This window comes from Schistocerca americana, chromosome 1 (assembly GCF_021461395.2).
Source record: "Schistocerca americana isolate TAMUIC-IGC-003095 chromosome 1, iqSchAmer2.1, whole genome shotgun sequence".
Taxonomy (NCBI): Eukaryota; Metazoa; Arthropoda; class Insecta; order Orthoptera; family Acrididae; genus Schistocerca; species Schistocerca americana.
In genome coordinates, this window is record NC_060119.1 from 814,471,434 (window position 1) to 814,489,978 (window position 18,545).

Sequence of the window (18,545 nt, forward strand, 5' to 3'; positions counted from 1 at the left end):
AAAATGTAATGTAAAGTAAACAGTACATGTTAGTTAGCTAAGTCATTCAATGTCAATAAAAAAATATTCTCTTGGCACGTGTGCCGTAGTGCGACATTAAGTACTTTTTCATGTGGCACGCAACCACTGAAAGTAGAGTGAGGTGGCTGTATCAACTACCAAAGCAACTGCGAAAAAATTTTCAGTGTTTGGAGACAGCGTAAGGCAACTGAAGTATCAGTGCTAGGGCAGTAAGAATGACGTAAGAAACTCAGATTTGAGAGAATGCAGCTCTAAGATGACACAGTTGCCGAAAGACCTACGCGCTTCCAATGCAGAAGCTTGGAATACGTCAGTGTTCTCCTGTTTTGCGTCATTTCCGGAACATCAAGCAGCCGTTCCTTCGTTACTCGATAGGAGCCGAAAGTTTCTTCTCCAAGTATCCGTATTGTTGCGAATTGTCATAATACCTCTGTAAATCCGTCAACTTTCTTGGTGTTTCCTTAATATTTTAAAAATTTAATCATGAGTGAGTGTGTTCTAACAAGCCCTAACTATATCTAATTCAACTCGTAGTGGTTCATTCAAGGCCTTTCCGTGGCCTTTACTGTGAACTGGGTCACGTAGTTGCACGGACAGCGTGTGCCCTCCCAAGGGTCACGTCCTGGCGCTGGATGGCTGCCCTTTCGAAGTTTGCGAATATCGCTGCATCTACATGCAGAACCGTGACCAAGTTCTCCCGGCAAGGCAGCTTCTCAGAACTGGATAGCTCTCCAGCGACTGTGGAAGGGGGGGGGGGGGGGGGGAGGGTGTTGGGCTTGTGTGTGACGCACTCCCCTGTGTCCCTCTGCAGGCCATCTGCGCGGACTTGTATGCGTCAGTGGATCCTGCTTGTCGATTAGAGACTAGGACAGCAATCTCGACTGCTAATTAATTAGTTAAAATCTTATTATATCAGTCCTAAAATACGTTTCTATCTTCCTTGTTGTCTCAAATCAGTGAGTAATTGTTTATAGGTAGACTGTATAGATTGGGAATATGTCAGTTTAAACTCTATTAAGCAGCCTTTTTGCTCTTCAAATACGCAGCTGTCAGTAAACTACTTATTTGTATAGATAAAACTAAAAATAATTATTAACATCAACGATATTAGACGGTGCACGACGAATTTCGTGGTACTCTTGGCTCTAGATTTCATTGAAAGAAGTCACGCTAACACATCACAAAAACATAAATTTCGATCCTATTCGAGCCTTATTCGAACGTAGCTCTAGGATACCCACTTTCTTTTAACGTCTCCCAATGTAGTTCGTTAAGTATTCCTGTGACACCACGATTCTGCATTCGTTAATACAACCTGGTAAGGTTGGCAGGAGTGGGAACGAGGGCGAAAATGGATTGCCTCACCACATTCGACTTTATCAATGGATTGTGTTAAATTCTTTTATCTCCTCTAACGGGATGCTAAGGTACTGTGGCGCTGGGATCTCATTATATACAAGACTTCACACATGTAGTTGCAAACAAACTACATATTAATATTCTGTTATTCTATTTTTTCAAGACGATAATTAAAACCTTGACTATCTTTCGTACGGTATAGTTAGACACTTCTTCATAGCAACATACCACATTCTCACTTTTTCATTTTGCAAGGGACGTTTATATATATATATATATATATATATTAGATCAACAGTTGAACTTCTGATACTCAACTTACCGGATAAATGGAAACGTTCTTCATCGCTCATCACTTCAAGCACTTGTTCCAAAAACGTTACGCGTGTTGGTAATTTTCAGTCTTCAATTACGGAGCCACGTCTATTTTTTAATGATGGAAGAGTAAAATATAATGAAGTATTCGCTTTGCGCTGCGACTAGAGCTTTGAACTGTTCTCCGCAGCATGTCTTACATATCCCAGCAACAACGGCAAATGGTCTTGTCGAAGACAGCTCAGAAACAAAACGTAAGACTGCAGTGTCCTCAAAAAGTTTGAGCTACTATTCTTGTAATTCTTTCATCACCATAAAGAATTCTTCAAATTTCGCGTTTTCCTTAACGCCAGTGGGCTTAAGGAAACGGATTGTGTTTTATGTCAGAATCTGTCTCTTCCTAAATGCGGATTGCTTTAAATAAATTGCCATAAAATCAGAAATAAGTTGTTTTTCACCTTGAAACGTCTTACTGAGGTCAGTGTGCAGCTAAATCCACTTAAAATGCAACTGTTCAATCCTCTAATTTTCGTTCCTGCTTTCCTTTTTCCTTCAGAAATCCAACAATTGCGACTCTTAAATCGAGAAATCGTTGCAGTAATGCCCCTTGACTTAACCAACGCACTTAGCATTAGTATGCAACATTTCCACACTCTTCATCGGATCCCATCAAAAACTGTTGCAAAGGACGGTAAATAATGTTTGCCACTTCAAAGAATTTACTATTCGTACCAGTAATTTTATCACGTGCTCCTTGCATGTAAATTTAGAACAAAGTGCTTCTTCATACACAAATCAATAATTCCCGTGCAAATCGCCTGTCAATCGTTGTAAGTTTTTGCTCTTTCGTCTGCAAAATCCATACTTTCTCTTTGCGTGGTACTGTATTGTCGTTCGATGGCATATTTGTAGTCGATTATGCTACTGCCTAATACATATTGAGAACTTTCTCGTTCTGTTCTGTGATAACCATTAATTCTGAAAGGCTTGTGACGACAGGTCGCCAGACTGCTTCATTTTGTGCAAAGAACCACTGTACTTGTGGAATTCTTTTGTACCGCGAAGAAATAGCAAAAGGATTTAATAGCGTACACACAACGATTCTTCGGAATTGAAGAACATTTTCCTGTGGAACAGTACTGCACAAATTTTGAATAAAAGACAAATGTTGAATAAAAGACATCAGATGGGAAGTGAATGACGTTTATATAACGCGTTTCAGGGTAACTCATCATCAGATATCTATGAAAGAGAAGATGCGTAGTGATAAGTAAAAGCAACAGCGCTGCCAAGCCCCATCACAAAAATATCCGCTGGTTACAAGCAAAGGGAGCATACCAGATACATCGAGTTGCACAGATGAAGTGAAGTTACATAATACACTGCCAGACTCAGACTCATGGCAGCAACAGTGATAACAGCACTACGAAACAAAATGCTGCCGGTAGCCAGCAATGGTGTACCCACACTGGCGTTACACAGCGTCAAATGACAAGCTATTTATGTGTGGCAATTTTTTAGAGAATTACGTAAAGTCTCGTTGACAGAAAGATCCAGCCAACACTATAAAATGTACACATAACGGAATTGGTGGCTTATAGAGCCAATATGGCAGACAAAAGTTTTAAAATAATTTTCCCCAGGTAAAATAAAAACACAATTTTTGAAACCGTACATAAATTTACAATATACTCCTTTCACGACAGCAAAATCATAGATCGATCCAAATGACAAGTTGAGAAATTAAAATACAGAGCTACTGTTGGCTTCTGAGCGCCAGTGCAAAGAACATAACTATATGACATTATAAGTAGATGGGACTTAAGAAAATAAAAGCACAAGTTAATATTTACAGGTCTTCGTTTGGTGCCCTAACGTATGTATTGAAGAAAGGTTGTCAGACATAACATATTACAGTCATTTAAAATAACACCCTATATCAGACAGCCTGAATATCATAACACCTTTAAAGACGCAAAATTAGCCAGCTTATAAATACATAAAATAAGAATAAAACAAGGCGCAGGGACAGGGACTGAGGAATATCAAAAGTTACGTAATCAATATGTCGTTAAAAATATCAAACAACCAATGGCTGTTAGAGCGAAATTGTTCATTCAGTATTGCAAAGGGGCCATGTGATTGGTGATATAGACTTCTGTATCTTCTGGAATGTTCAGTTCATGTTCAGCATGCAGCCTGTTCATTCCTCTGTCAATCGAATACATGGAATGCCCTCCTTCTAACAGATGGCAACCCAAGGCCGTATCATTTTTGTGTGTCTGTTCTCAGTACCGGTCTGTCCTAGACAACAACAATCACAAGGTACACATCTAATTTTATACACCCCATACTTTTGGTACTTGCCTATCTCCCCATCCACGGAATCACGAAAACGCAATCCGAGTCCCTTCCGAGTGCGGGAGATCATTTGTACCCTTGCATTTTTGAAGGCGTGTGCAATATTTTCGCACTGTGAGCCAAAAAGGAAATGGGGGTGTATTTAGCCTTTTCGTTTGCGAACGTAGGCCGAGATTTCTTGTTTGAGAAGAACTTACTTCCCTCTATCACCGTTAGCCAATCCGACTTGCACGACTGTACCTATTTCCCTGTCTTAACTTAGCCAGTCTGTTAAACATTCATAGTAAATAGGGACGTTTATGTTTAACTGGATGACATGAATCATCACTAAGTATAATATCAGAAATTGAAGGTTAGTCAATAAATTTGCACATCAGGTGACGTGTACAAGTTTGTATTAATTAATAAGTCTAGCAGCAAAAAGTGTTTACTTGTAACACAGGCCCGGCGCACGCTACGTTGATCATTCTGCGCTACAAGTGTACGTAGCTTACGCGCATGCTGTGATTAACAATGCCTCTCTCCCAATACAAATTATCATTAGGAAGATTACTTAAATAAAACAACTACAGTGCAGAGAAAATATAAGACAAATGAGTGCAGAGATATTTACCTGCGATCCAAGAAATTATTTGTCTCGTATTCCTTCAGTATTCCTCAAAATTTATTGATCACGGCTTTACGTTTTAATCTCACTTCAGAAATCAGTGGTCAGATCATCAAAAGATGGCAGAACAAGGTTACAAAATTTCTTCAGATTATATAACTGTTAAAACACGCAAACTTCTTCAAAAGTATTTAAATGTAGGACATGCTTCTAAGGTTCTGTTAACAAACATAGCCCTAAATTGCGCGAAAATTATTTTGTTATCACAAGGCCTGATAAAGGCAGCTCAGTGATACTGTTGATTATATTTCTGATGTTGATTATATTTCCAACACTTTTGAATTATTTTAGTCCAATGACATTGTTGAAGTCAAGAAAAATCCGAGGCTTGCGTTTTATTAACTTTTTTAAAACTTCTGCAAAAAATTCTAAGTTTTTGCTTGCATCGGATCATTCCAAGAAAAGCCTGTGTATGATAAATCCTAAAAAGTCTAGGCTTCAGACAATATTATATCTGCATAAGACTAATTTTCCAATCAGGCCGATAGTGGGTCGATGCCGAAACCATACTGATAATATAAACAGTTCCTGTTATACTAAACTAAAGGGAGCTTTCACATTTTCTTAATCACGGGATGTAAATAATAATTATGAGATGGCTAAACGTCATAAAGTTTCTTCTGTGCCAGAGCAATCAATGGTTGCATCTTTCAATATAACTATCGTTTACAGAAAGTATTTATACGTGAAACTTAGGAAATTATACGGAAAAGTCTTTTGCAGTCCAGAAAGCTAAGTATTGGTGAAATTTGTGAGCCGACTAAGCTCATATTGTTTACCGTGACCCTTTCATTTTTTCACGTTCAGTAATAAGATCTATTACCAAAAAGATAGACGTGCCATGGGATCCAGCCTTTTGGGTATCCTTGCCGACATTTTCATTAATGACCTAGAGAGTACTTTTTTGCAAATATCGAATCAGTTAAGAACAACATTGCCGTCTACTGTTGTCACTTAGATGGCACCATCGTTCTATGCTGAAGAACCAAAGAAACTGGTGCACTTGCCTAATACTGTGTAGGACCCCCAGGAGCCCGCAGAAGTGCCGCAACACGACGTGGCATGGACTCGACTAATGTCTGAAGACGTGCTGGAGGGAATTGACATCATGAGTCGTGCAGGGCTGTCCATCAATCCGTAAGAGTACGAGGGGTGGAGATCTCTTCTGAACAGCACGTTGCAAGGCATACCAGATATGCTCAATAGTGTTCATGTCTGGGGCGTTTGGTGACCAGCGGAAGAGTGTGTTCCTGGAGACACTCTGCAGCAATTCTGGAAGTATGGAGCGTCGCATTTTCCTACTGGAATTGCCCAGCTCTGTCGGAATACACAATGGACATGAATGGATGCAGGTGCTCAGCTTGAATAGTACCCTGCTTACGTACGTGTCATCTGTCGGATTCCCATCTAGACGTATCAGGGGTTCCATATCACTCCAACTGCACACTCCCACACTGTTGCAGAGCCTCCACGAGCTTGAGCAGTACCCTGCTGACGTGCAGGGTCCATGGATTCATGAGGTTGACTCCATACCCGGACACGTCCATCCGCTCGATACAATTTGAAACAAGACTCGTCCGACCAGGCAACATGTTTCCAGTCATCAACAGTCCAATGTCGGTGTTGACGGGCCCAGGCGAGGCGTAAAGTTTTGTGTCCAAAAGCCTACATCGATGATGGTTCGTTGAATGGTAAGCGCACTGACACATTTTGATGGCCCAGCATTGAAATTTGCAGCAATTTGCAGAAGGGTAGCACTTCTGTCACTCCGATCGATTCTCCTAAGTCGTCGTTGGTCCCCTTCTTGCAGGATCTTTTTCCAGCAGTAGCGATGTCGAGGATTGGATGTTTTACCGGATTCCTGATATTCACGGTACACTGGAGAAACGGTCGTACAGGAAAATCCACACTTCAACGCTCGTGCAACGACTATAACTCGCTTAAATCTTGATAACCTGCCATTGTAGCAGCGGTAACCGATGTGACAACAGCGCCAGACACTTGCCAACATCAGTGCCGTGTTCTACCTGTTTATATGTCTCTGTATTTGAATACGCATGCATATACCTGTTTCTTTGGCGCTTCAGTGTATATCGTGGAAGTGAAAAGGAAATTAAAAAATATCCTGTTAATGGTGGAATTATTGAAAGAGTGGTGCCTTATTTTTCTCGATTTAAAAAACTCAAGAGAAGGGTGAAGGCTTATTTTTAGACATTTTCCGCAAACCTACGACTTCTGACATTATAATTGGTAGTGATTCATGTCACCTTCTTGCACAGAAAGTGCCTCTTTCCTGTTAATGACTAACTGAATGCCTAAGTATACCTAAATTGTGAGAATACGAACAGGGAAATAGATAAAATCGTGCAAGTCAAATTAGCTAACGCTTATCCTCAAAAATTTATACGTGATGTATGGAAAAAAAGAGTTCTTGTCACACAAAAATCTCAGCCTCCGTTAGCAAACGATGGTGTTAAATATGCCTCCATTTCCTTTTGGGCTCACAGTGCGAAAAAATTGCACACACCTTCAAAAATGCAAGGATGCAAATTGGCTTCCGAGTGGGAAGAGACCCGAATTGTTTTTTCGTAATTCCGCGGGATTGAGGAGGTAGGCAAATACCAACAGTCAGGGGTGCTCACGATTAGTCGTGTATCTTGTGATTGTGTTCATGTGGGACAGCCAGGTACTGATTTTTCTATCAGATTCAGGGAACAGACACGCAAAAATGATACGGCATTGGGTTGCCATCTGTTACAGGAATGGCATTCCATGCTTTCCATTGGCAGAGGAATGAATATCCTCCATATTGAACATAAAGGGTGTGAACTGGATATTCTGGGAAAGATAGAAAATTATATGTTATATTTCGCAGAGTGCTTGTAGGGGGGTACAAGGTGCCTTAGACAAAATTTTTCGTTGGTGTGATGAATGGCAGTTAGCTCTGAATCTAGAAAAAAGTAAGTTAATGCAAATGAGGAGGAAAAACAAACGTGTAATGTTCAAATACAACGTTAGTAGTGTGTTATTTCACAAGCCACGTCGTTTAAATACCTGGGAGTAACGTTGTAAAGCTATATGAAGTGAAATGAGTATGTAAGAGTTATAGTAAGGAAGGCGGACAGTAGACTTTGCTTTATTAGGAGAAACTTAGGAACATTTGGTTCATCTGTAAAGGGCTCGAATATAAGACACTAGTGCGACCCACACTTGAGTACTGCTAGAGTGTTTGGGATCCTCAGCAGGTCGTATTAAAGGAAGACATCGAAGCAATTCAGAGGCGGGGTGATAGATTCGTTAACCGTAGGTTGGAAAAACACGTAAGTATTACGGAGATGATTCGGGAACACAAATGTGAATCTCCGGAGACAAGGTGACGTTCTTTTCGAGGAACACTATTGAGAAAATTTTGAGAAGCAGCATTCGTAGCCCTACTGCAGAGCAGTCTTACTACCACCAAAGTATATTTCGAGTATGGACCACGTATACACTATAAGAGCAATTAGGGTTTATACGGAGGCATATAGACAGTCGGTTTTCCCTAGCTCTATTTGTGAGTGGAACAGAAAAGGAAATGACTAGTAGTGGTACAAGGTGCCCTCCTTTAAGCACCATATGTTAGCTTGTGGAGAATTTATGTAGATTTGGTTGTAGATATAGCTTTGCACCAGTAGCATTACCCACTTTCAATACTGACTCAGCAGTTGCACTCTAATCGCCAATGGTCTTTTGATATTTTTAACGACATATTGACGACGTAATTTTGATACACCACAGCCCCTATCTAGCCACAATGCTTTGTTCTTATTCTACATATTTGATAATTGGCTATTTTTGCGTATGTCAAGTTGTTTGTGATCTTCAGGTTGTCTGATCTATAGTTTTATTTTTAGTGATTTTAACATGTCACGTCTGTCAACCTTTTCACAATACATACATTAGGGTATCAAAATAAGAGGTGTAAAGATTGAATTGGGCTTTTGTTTCTCATATCCCATTTTTTCATTATGTAATTTGTAAATGATTATCTTGTATATGTCTGTAGATTTATTTACAAAGTGAAATAGATTATTTTACTTGTACATACACACATACATAGATATTCAGTGTTCATACTCCCTGAGGTCCGTGCGCTGCTTCCACAAACTGGCTCCATTCTATTTTGTTTCATGCTTGGTTCCTCTAGGCGTCTTCATTCACTAGGGCCGCCAGGTCCTTCGCCACGTCATCCATCCATCGCTGGTTTGGTCATCCTATGGAGCGTCTGGTGTTTGGGTTTCCCTCAGGTGCTTCTTTCACTTGCTTTACTTTTTGCACACGGACTACATGCCCCCCACCGGATTTTTGTGCTCTTCAGCTTCTGTAGGATTGTTGCCTGTTGCATCAAGAGGTAGATATCCTCATTCTTTCTCCTTCTCCATTCTCCTTTATCTAAGATCGGTCTTCATATATTCCTCGTTACATTACTTTCAAATATTAATAGTTTTTCCTTTTCTCGTCTCACATGACTGCTGAGTGTGTCATTGTGTTTTGTATTCTCATCTGATATTGATTTTGAGCTGAGCGTCTCACTGAGGGAATACATGTATTTCATTACCAGTGCTATTCTTTCCTTGATGTCCATTTCTATGATGTTATTGCTATTAAACCAAGATCCGAAGCATTTGAAGCAGTAAACTCTCTTGAACCTAATGCCCACTATCTGAAGAAATTTTTGCTACTTTTGTCTTATTTCTGACTGTACGAACTCCGTTTTGAATTGATTCACCTTTACCCCAAGTTTCTGTACGTAATTGCCCCTTTTCTGGTATATTTCTTTCGACTCGTAGTTTGATTCACTTAGCAGTATTATATCATCTGCGCAAGCGAGACAGTTGAAATTACCATACATCTGTACTCCAGTCCACACCTGTTGCCTGCATTCCTTTATTACTTTCTCTGGGATGACACTGAATACAACACACAGGAGAGCGTCGCCTTGTCCTAGACCTCTCTAAATCTCGAAAGTTTTCGCTGTGACTCTTCGGAAACGCCCTGGTGCTCTTGACTCATCCATACAAGTTTGCACCATTCTCACTAGCTTCTCAGGGATTTTGAAGTCACGCAGTGCATTGTATAGGCTATTACAATGGATTCTGTTGCAAATCGATGAACACACCATTCTATCTTTATCATATTCACAGCGTTTTTCAAACAATTGTCTCAGACTGAAAATGTGATCCGTTGTCGATCGGTTTGGTCGAAAGGGAGCTTGGTATTCCTGTATGTTGTTCTGTATGAATGGTTGTAATTTGCAAAATGCAAAATAAAATTATTCCAGTTTGTACGTTTCTATATTAGCCCTCTTAAGCCAACAATAACGCTGTATTTAATTTATCAAGTTGTCATCTGGATCACCGGCCACAATTTTTGTGATCGTGGAACGAGGGCATTGTAAACATCTGATTTCTCTTTCTCTCTTATTTTATCAACGTAAAACCATTTTAAAAATTTTGTCGAAAACACTGGCGCTATAAGCAACCAATTCAGTTACCTGTATATTTTATTGTCTGCTGGATCTTTCTATCTAAGCGACTGTGTATGTTTCTTTAAAAAATTGTAGCGCATGCACTTGACGCTGGGTAGTTCCACAAAAGGTCCACTATCGCTGCCTACCGGTCGAATTCAGTTTCGTGGTGCTGTTATCACTGTAAAACTGTCAGCTTGCCTCTGTCAGCTATGTACGTGTTGTACAACTTCAATTCATCTGCTATGCGTTCTTTAGTTGTAACCCGTGGATGTTTTCGTGATGTGTCATGGCACCGCTGTTGCTTTTACTTATGATTATGTATCCTCCGTTTCACAGATATCTGATGATTGGTTATATAATGATTGGTTATCCCCACGTTTTATTAAGCGACTTATTCAGCAATGGTGCAGTTCTCTTCCAATTATTAGAAGACTGTTCAAAATATATCCGACCTTATTTTTTATTGTTGAAACTAACCGTGGTATCAGGGCAAGCGCGCGGCCTATGTTTGTAGACTTAAAGAGCACATGCCTGACTTTTGTTCACGGCTGTGAAAAAAACCAGTCGCTGGCTAGCCGTTGACAAGTGGACATGTGTAAGTGGTAGTCGTCGGATTTTGTGTTGTGGACAAAACTACTGAAAACGTGGAACAAGATTATTGCATCAAATTTTGTTTTAGGCTTGGTTATTCTCAAGTTGAAACAATCCGCAAGATTTGGCAAGTGTTTGGGGGCGAAGCAATGGGAACCACACAGATGAAGGAGTGGTATAACCAGTTCAAAATGGTCGCTTATCAGTGAAGAGTGAATTGCGTTCAGTTATGCCCTCAACATCTGCTAATGAGGTTTTTATTGATTACGGAAGGATTCTGGTGTAGCAGAACAAAAGAATCTCGATCAGAGAACTTGCAGACGAATTTAAAATTAGTATTGGATCCATTAATTCCATTTTTATGGAACATTTGGACATGAGGAGGATCTCCGCAAAATTTTTAGGAAGTTACTAACGACTGAGCAGAAGTAACCTCGTTCAGAGATCGCACATGACATGCTGGATACTATGAACAGTAACACCAACTTTCTTAACACCGTGATCACTGGCGATGACTCCTGTGTTTGTGGGTACGATCCAGAAACAAAATTCCAGTCACCGCAGTGGAAGCCTCCATCACACCTGAGACCCAAAAGGACAGATCCGCAGCAATGTGGAAGTCAAACTGACAGTCTTTTTGGCTCGAGAGACGTGGCCCATCACGAGACACCACAAAAGGTACTAATGTCAATAAGGAGTACTTCAAGAAATTCTGCGTCGCCTTCGTGAAGCAGTGAGACGCAAACAGCCAGACTTGTGGGCAACAGGCAGTTGGTACCTTCACTATGATGAGGCATCCACCCATCGTTCTCAATTAATTCAGAGTTTTTTGGCCAAACATGAGGCGGCTGTCGATTGTGCCTCTCTATTCCACTATTTCACTCACCTAGCAGCTATTGGCTTCCGGATTTTCTCTGAACTGAAAAAGGCTCTGAAAGGGAGCAGATTTCAGAAAATGGAAGACATTATGCATAATTCGACAGAGCAACTGTGCACCTTTCAAAATAGGTTTTCCAGCGATGCTTCTAGTAGTGGCAGCAGCGCTGGATGAGATGTGCAGAAGCTGAAGGGGGCTACTCTGGAGGTGACTGATGTCAAAAAATTGTATGTGAATAAAGACTGATTTTATACATAAAAGTCGAATACTTCTTGAATAGCCCTCGTACAGCATGGTGGCATGCTTCCTGTACGACTCTTTGACACATCTCCAAAGTTGTTCTGGCTGAAAAATGTCACACCAAACAGTGGAAGGAATAGCGCCGCACCACATTGCTAAATGGAATGCCACACTATACCGAGCAGTTCAGAGGCGTACTCAGTAGTGATCAGACCGGCTGCGTTTCTCACTGCACGGGTGATGCGCATTGTGCACTCATGTACTTTTGCATCCTGTGGCCGACCCTACTGCAGAGCTTTTTTTGCCTAGCAATTTTGCAATAATCTTGTTACTTTTATAGTTCCAGAGGAATAAAAGAAAATTTTCTTCTATTTTTGTCCTTAAATTTTTTACGACCTAAAGCCGTCAGCAAGCGGGAAGATGTAGCTAACATTGACGTAGCTCTTTACGAGTTTCGTGACGTCACTTTCTGCTATTTCACGTTGAGGAGCCATTTCGGCTGACCGCTGTGGCTGAGCGGTTCTAGGCGCTTCAGTAAGGAACCACGCGGCTGCTACGGTCGCAGGTTCGAATCCTGACTCCGGCGTGGATGTGTGTGATGTTCTTAGGTTCGTTAGGTTTAAGTAGTTAAATAAGTATAGGGGACATATGACGTCAGATGTTAAGTCCCATAGTGATTAGAGCCATTTGAACCATCTTGAGCCATTTCGTAAAGTGAAACACAAAATTCACTGTAGTGGCCAAATTCGTGGGATTCCTCCCAATATCGTGTCGAGCCTTATTTTACCCGGCACAGCGCAGCAGCTCGACATGGTATGGACTCAACAAGTCGTCGGAAGTAACCTGCAAAAATATTGAGCTATGCGCAACAAGTCGTTGGAAGCTCGCTGCACAAAATATAGAGCCATGATACCTCTGTAGCTGTCTATTTGTGCGAAATTGTTGCCAGTGTAAGATATTGCGCACGAACTGACCTCTCGGTTGCGTCCCATAAATATTTGATGTGATTCATGCCGGGCGATCTGCGTAAGCAATCCATTCGCTCGAATTGTCCATATGTTCTTCAAACCAATAACGAACAATTGTGGTCCGGTGACATGGCTCATTGTCGTACATAAATATGCCGTCATTGTTTGGGACCATGAAGACCTTGAATGGCTGCTGGACCGCCAACAGCCAAGATCGCAAGAATATTAAAGAAGCACGAAATAACGACCATCTTTCGCGCACCGAAAAAAGTCAAAGATATACTTGGCTCAACCAAAGACAAACTGGGGCTGCAGACGCCGGACATTTACAGTATTGAGTGCGAATGTGGGATGGAATATATCGGCCAGACACAACGATGTATTTCCAAGCGCTGTACTGAACGCATCAGGAACGTACGACTAGGACAGACAAACAAGTCCGCTGTAGCAGAACATAGCATTATCGAGGGGCACACCTTCGTCTTCAAAAAAACGAAGAAGGTGTGGAGCGCCATCGGTTTCTGGTACTCGATCTTCAAAGAGGCAGTGGAGATACGTCTGCACAATTTAGTAAACAGGGATAGCGGTTTTCAGCTCAGTGCAGCGTGGGATCCCACAATTGACAAAATACGTCAGGAACGCTCCGATCTGAAGGCAGCGGCGTCCGCAGACAGATTGTATAGCCACCGGGTCTCGACGCCAGTCCGCGCCGCGCCCTCTCCCCTCCCCTCCCCCGTCACCAACGCGGTACCCCCTTCCGGAGGAACGTGATTGGCCGGCCTACAGTAGCACATGACGGCCAAGCAGCTATATAGATATGCAGAACACAGCATCCTGACACTTCGCCAGAAGATGATGGGTACGAAACTCATTGAAACGTTGCGACAAGACGACGCCACCACTCGGCTGATAAAACGAGAAGAGTTCATCAGTGGAATACGCCGAGAAAGACTGAAATCACATGTCTCCAAGTAGCCATTACAGTCACTTGCGCCGGAGGATCCAGTCCATTCCAAGTAAATACAGTCCACACAGTTATGGGGCTACCACCAGCTTGCACAGTGCCTTGTTGACAACTTGTATTCATGGCTTCGTGGGGTCTGTACCACACTCGAGCCATATCATCAGTTCTTACTAACTGAAATGGGGACTCACCTGACTAGGCCACCGTTTTACAGTCGTCTAGGGTCCAACCGATATGGTTACGAGCTCAGGGGAGGTGCTGCAGGCGATGTCTATTAGCAAAGCCACTCGCTTAGGTCTATGGCCATAGCCCACTAACACCAAATTTTGCCGCACTGTCCTAACGGATGCGTTCGCCGTACGTCCCACATTGATACCTGCGGTTATTTCACGCAGTGTTGTTCGCCTATTAGCACTGACAACTCTACGCAACCCCGCTACCTTCGGTCGTTAAATGAAGGTCGTCGGCCAGTGCAATGTGCACGTTGAGAGATAATGTCTCAAATTTGGTACTCTCGGCGCAATCTTGACACTTTGTGGATGTCGGAATATTTAATTTCCATGCGTCTAACTCCAGCTACCATTCCGCGTTCAGAGTCTGTTAATCACCATCGTGCGGCCATAATCACGTCGGAAACATTTTCACATGTATCACCTGAGTGCAAGCGACAGCTCCGCCAACGCACAGCCCTTGTCTACGCTATACTACCGCCATCTGTAAATGTGCATACCGCTATCCTATGACTTTTGTCACCTTAGTGTAAGTCGCGCGATGTTTCGGCAACCTGTCACGTAAAGTAGAATAAACAGGAAGCATGAACGCTCCCTTTGTCACAAGCAGAAAGCTTGTGGCCCGCAGTAAGCAAGACGTCATATTGTTCTTGTCGTGTTGAGTAGAAGACCCTATTCGGTGGGTTTTATGTTATATCTTATATTACATGAATCCGCGCTGTTTCTAAGTACCAGGATATTGCATGTCTCGAGAACGAATTATTATTGGCACGGCTTTTAGTTGTAATTCGACGGGGAACGTCATATTTGAGGTTAAAGAATTTTGTATTTAGTTATAATCGCATTAAAACTCGTGCGTTTTGTTAAAATTAAATGTGAATTTATAACATGTCGGTGATTACGGCCTATAGACGACAGTAAGATAAAATACAGTCATTCATTAGGAAGCTTCACCCTACTGTAAGTAGTAGAGACCATACAATATAGAACAGGGATTAGGTCGACATAGGATTCGAGTCCTGTTAGGTATAGTTTTTTTTTCTCCACCTTCGCGATTTCCAAAAGGTTGAGACTTCCTTACGAAGTTAACAAAAATAATTTCTGTAGTATTTCATGCTGCGAGAAATGTAAGAGTTTCTCCATAATGAGTGAGTTTGTTCGATTTAGCGAACTTTTATAAGCTGGTGTCCTTACTGACAGGATATGTATCTTTCCTTTTTGTCTTATTTTGTGTTCAAAGTACTGACTTTTTTGTGTTTTTACACCACAGAAAGAACAATGTGACTGGAGCATAGACAAGGAAGAAAATGTGCGTTTCAACACAGCTTAAAATGTTGTATTTTGTTAGCTGAATGTTTGTATGTGAAATTTAATGTAATATTCTGATCACATACAGACTATTTTTGTCCTGGTTCAGCGTGATCTGGAAAGAATCTTTTCTTTTTTCCGCTTGTTGAACGAAGTTGTCCCTATCTCATTGGTTGCAGATTCGTGGAATTTTCGTCAGTATCGAGTCGACCTCACTCAAGTAAAATCTGAAACTTCTTCATAGGTATCAACAACTAACAGAAATAATGTGTTTTAGCTGAGTCTCAGATAATAAATCTTCGTCGTCGAAAATTCATTTATTTGTCTCTGATGAGAATAATTCTTTCATACTAATACAGTGATGATGAACATATCCTTAATAGCTCATTCAAGCATCCGTTTTCTGTCATGAACAAGCCCAGAACAGAAGAAACCCCAATAATCTTAGTCTTAATTGCTACGATCATGCTCTCCCAGAGATATTATTTAACCGTTGTTTGCTATTATGAAGGCAGTCACTGAGTACTGTCTTTGGTTCCTACTCTCGCTAGGCAGGTTTTACAAACAAGAAAATTGTATAGAAATGATATATTACAAGCTAACGTAGGAACCTGGCCCGCGTAAAGCCGACAACTGTCGCTAGAGAGCGCTGAGACCGCAAAATCACGTTAAGCACATCGCCCCCCTCTGCCAACTGCCCTGCATCTCGTGAGATCGGATATCGCGTCCGCGTGTACGTCAACGTTAGCTGCCGACGGCTAAGTGAGCGATAACAATTTCTGTTGCAGGAGGCAGCAGCGAATCAACCTGGCGCATCTGTGATGAGTAGTGTGGGGCCAACCAAACCAGAGAAGCAGCACGGGCGAGAGGCGGTGTCGAGTAAGGAGTGCGAGATCCAGGCTGCGCCGCCGGCACACAGGAGCGCTGCAGACCTACAGTCCGATGTTGGCAGCGAGGAGGCGGCCGAGCCCCGCAGGCCCAACCTGAACCTCCTGTCCTCGGGCAGTGCCGGCAGCCTGCTCCAGGCCAGGGCTGCCAACTGCTGCTGCTGCGTCTTCCTTGCCAAGTTCCCCTCCCGCGCTACGCGCATAGACATCATCTCTCGAATCACCTTCCCAATCGCCTTCACCCTGTTCAACTGTTTCTACTGGTACACCTACTTATTCACTGAGGAGGAACCTTAATGGGGCCTTGTTGCTGCAGTCGTATCTGGACCGCGTTAGTTTCCTGGAACTTAAGATTCTAAATTTTTACACGATCTTATATCTGTGATGCGTTTGCTACAAGTATTTTATAGTAATCAAAGTTTTATTCTAGCGTATTTTGGAATACAGTATCAATCGAATGTTTCGATTTATCTTCGCAGAGGAAATAAGGTTTTCTGATGGCCTACGAATTCTTGAGATGCTCATTCTACTAGTATCTCACATTTACTGCTGATAGAGTACAAGCAACCAGACATGATTCACAATTTTCTTTGGGGCTTACAACCTGTCCCCTTACGAACTAGCCATTTTTAATGGTGTTTAGTGACTGACAGTTATATAAATGTCGCTTACTTTTCACATCGAAACTGCTGAAGGATGTCTGCGCTCTGAGTGTAGGTCGAATCTACTTTTTCACCCCTGTTTCACACATTTCTGCTCAACGTTCTTATCTTAAACATCAATTAACTTTGATGTTAGATATAAAGTAAATAAATAAAAATTGTTTAGGACGTGACGTTCAATAAGAAAAATAATTTATACCGTTTCTCTGTTCCTGTTATTTCTATGTTTTTATATGCTTATTTCAAGGAGGTGGCATAATGGTTGGGTGCAAGTCTTTCAATTGGTTACAAATTCGCCGACTTGTATGTCCCTAATGCAACCAGTTACCCAACCGGAGAAACGAGACCAACAGCTTAACGTGCACCCGCGTGTTTTTTCAGGCGACTCCTCCCATCGTCGAGAAGTGAAGGCTAGCTGAGAGGCAGAGTTCGGACAAGGAATCGATCCCGCGCCCTCACGGTTTAAGGGCGTGCGGTTTACCACTAGACTTTCTGGCGATGATTTAGATGTTTCAAATATTTTTGATAAATAACTCTACGTCACTTTATTAAAACCACCAGTTTCGATCAAACGACTGACCATCATCGGGTATAAAAAACCTTAGTTACGTGGCATGTGTCTAGTCACGATCATTTGTACCTAGATCAGCGTTATAGACTAAGTACGTCCAACTTACAGAATGTAGCAAGTATCCGATTTGTACTTGGGGCAATATGTTAACAGGGCATATCTCATGGTCATATGAAAGTGTTAAGCGTTGCTCCCCGTTAACATATTGCCCTATGTATAAATCGGGTACTTTGGTGTATTCGAGGCACTTAATGTGTAACGTTGATCTAGATTCAAATGATGCAGATTGAAGGCATCTTTAACTCGATGATGATCTGTCGTTTGACCGAAACCATTTGTCTTAATAAATTCGCATGCAACTATTGTGACAAATAACGATTTTTCTTATCTCTCTAAGAACCATTTGTAGTAGTAGTGATTAAATAAAAACAAATCTTTTTCTTTAGTGTATACGATCTTGCAGTATTTAAAAAACGAGAACAGCACACCATGCATGCGTCAACGCCTTTTCGTTCCTTTTCACAGGGTAGCGTCTTCGTATCAAGCATATTCAGATGTTTCATTTCAAGTTCATATGAATAATAATAGAAGTATTCATCATGCAAACATGAACCCCTTGAAGGAAAATATGTGTTTTAGTACAATGATCATCTGATAACAAAATATATGGTTTTCGTGTGCATAATAAAGAACAGAAACAATAGCAACTTACAATGTGAAACTAATTTTCTTGCTATTTCATGAATTTCATTATAAAACTCCAGAAATAATTAAATCGGTTTTGAATGAAGTTGCTGTGTTCAAGCGACTTATCCGATCAAATGAAGTTTTAATGTTCAATAAATGTCGTCACTTACCTAGTTACAATAAATGCTCAATCTGAAGAAACTGAGTTGTTCCTGATTTGTACCTTTCCACTTGTGCAAAATTTATTTCCTCTAATTGTCTTGGAGACAGGTGTTACTTGGTGTACAATTTGTTTCCACTAAAATCTATAGGATGGAGTTTATTCGTG

The 18,545-nt window shown here is 41.4% G+C and overlaps 1 protein-coding gene across 1 annotated transcript in view; it reads left to right on the forward strand.

The window, feature by feature from the left end:
* LOC124594351 (glutamate-gated chloride channel-like) overlaps positions 1-16,594 on the forward strand; it is a 180,465-nt gene extending 163,871 nt beyond the window's left edge. The window contains exon 11 of the mRNA XM_047132721.1: positions 16,199-16,594. Within this exon, the coding sequence (XP_046988677.1) occupies positions 16,199-16,594 (396 nt within the window). The remainder of the gene's footprint in view (positions 1-16,198) is intronic.
* Positions 16,595-18,545: the final 1,951 nt, after the last annotated feature.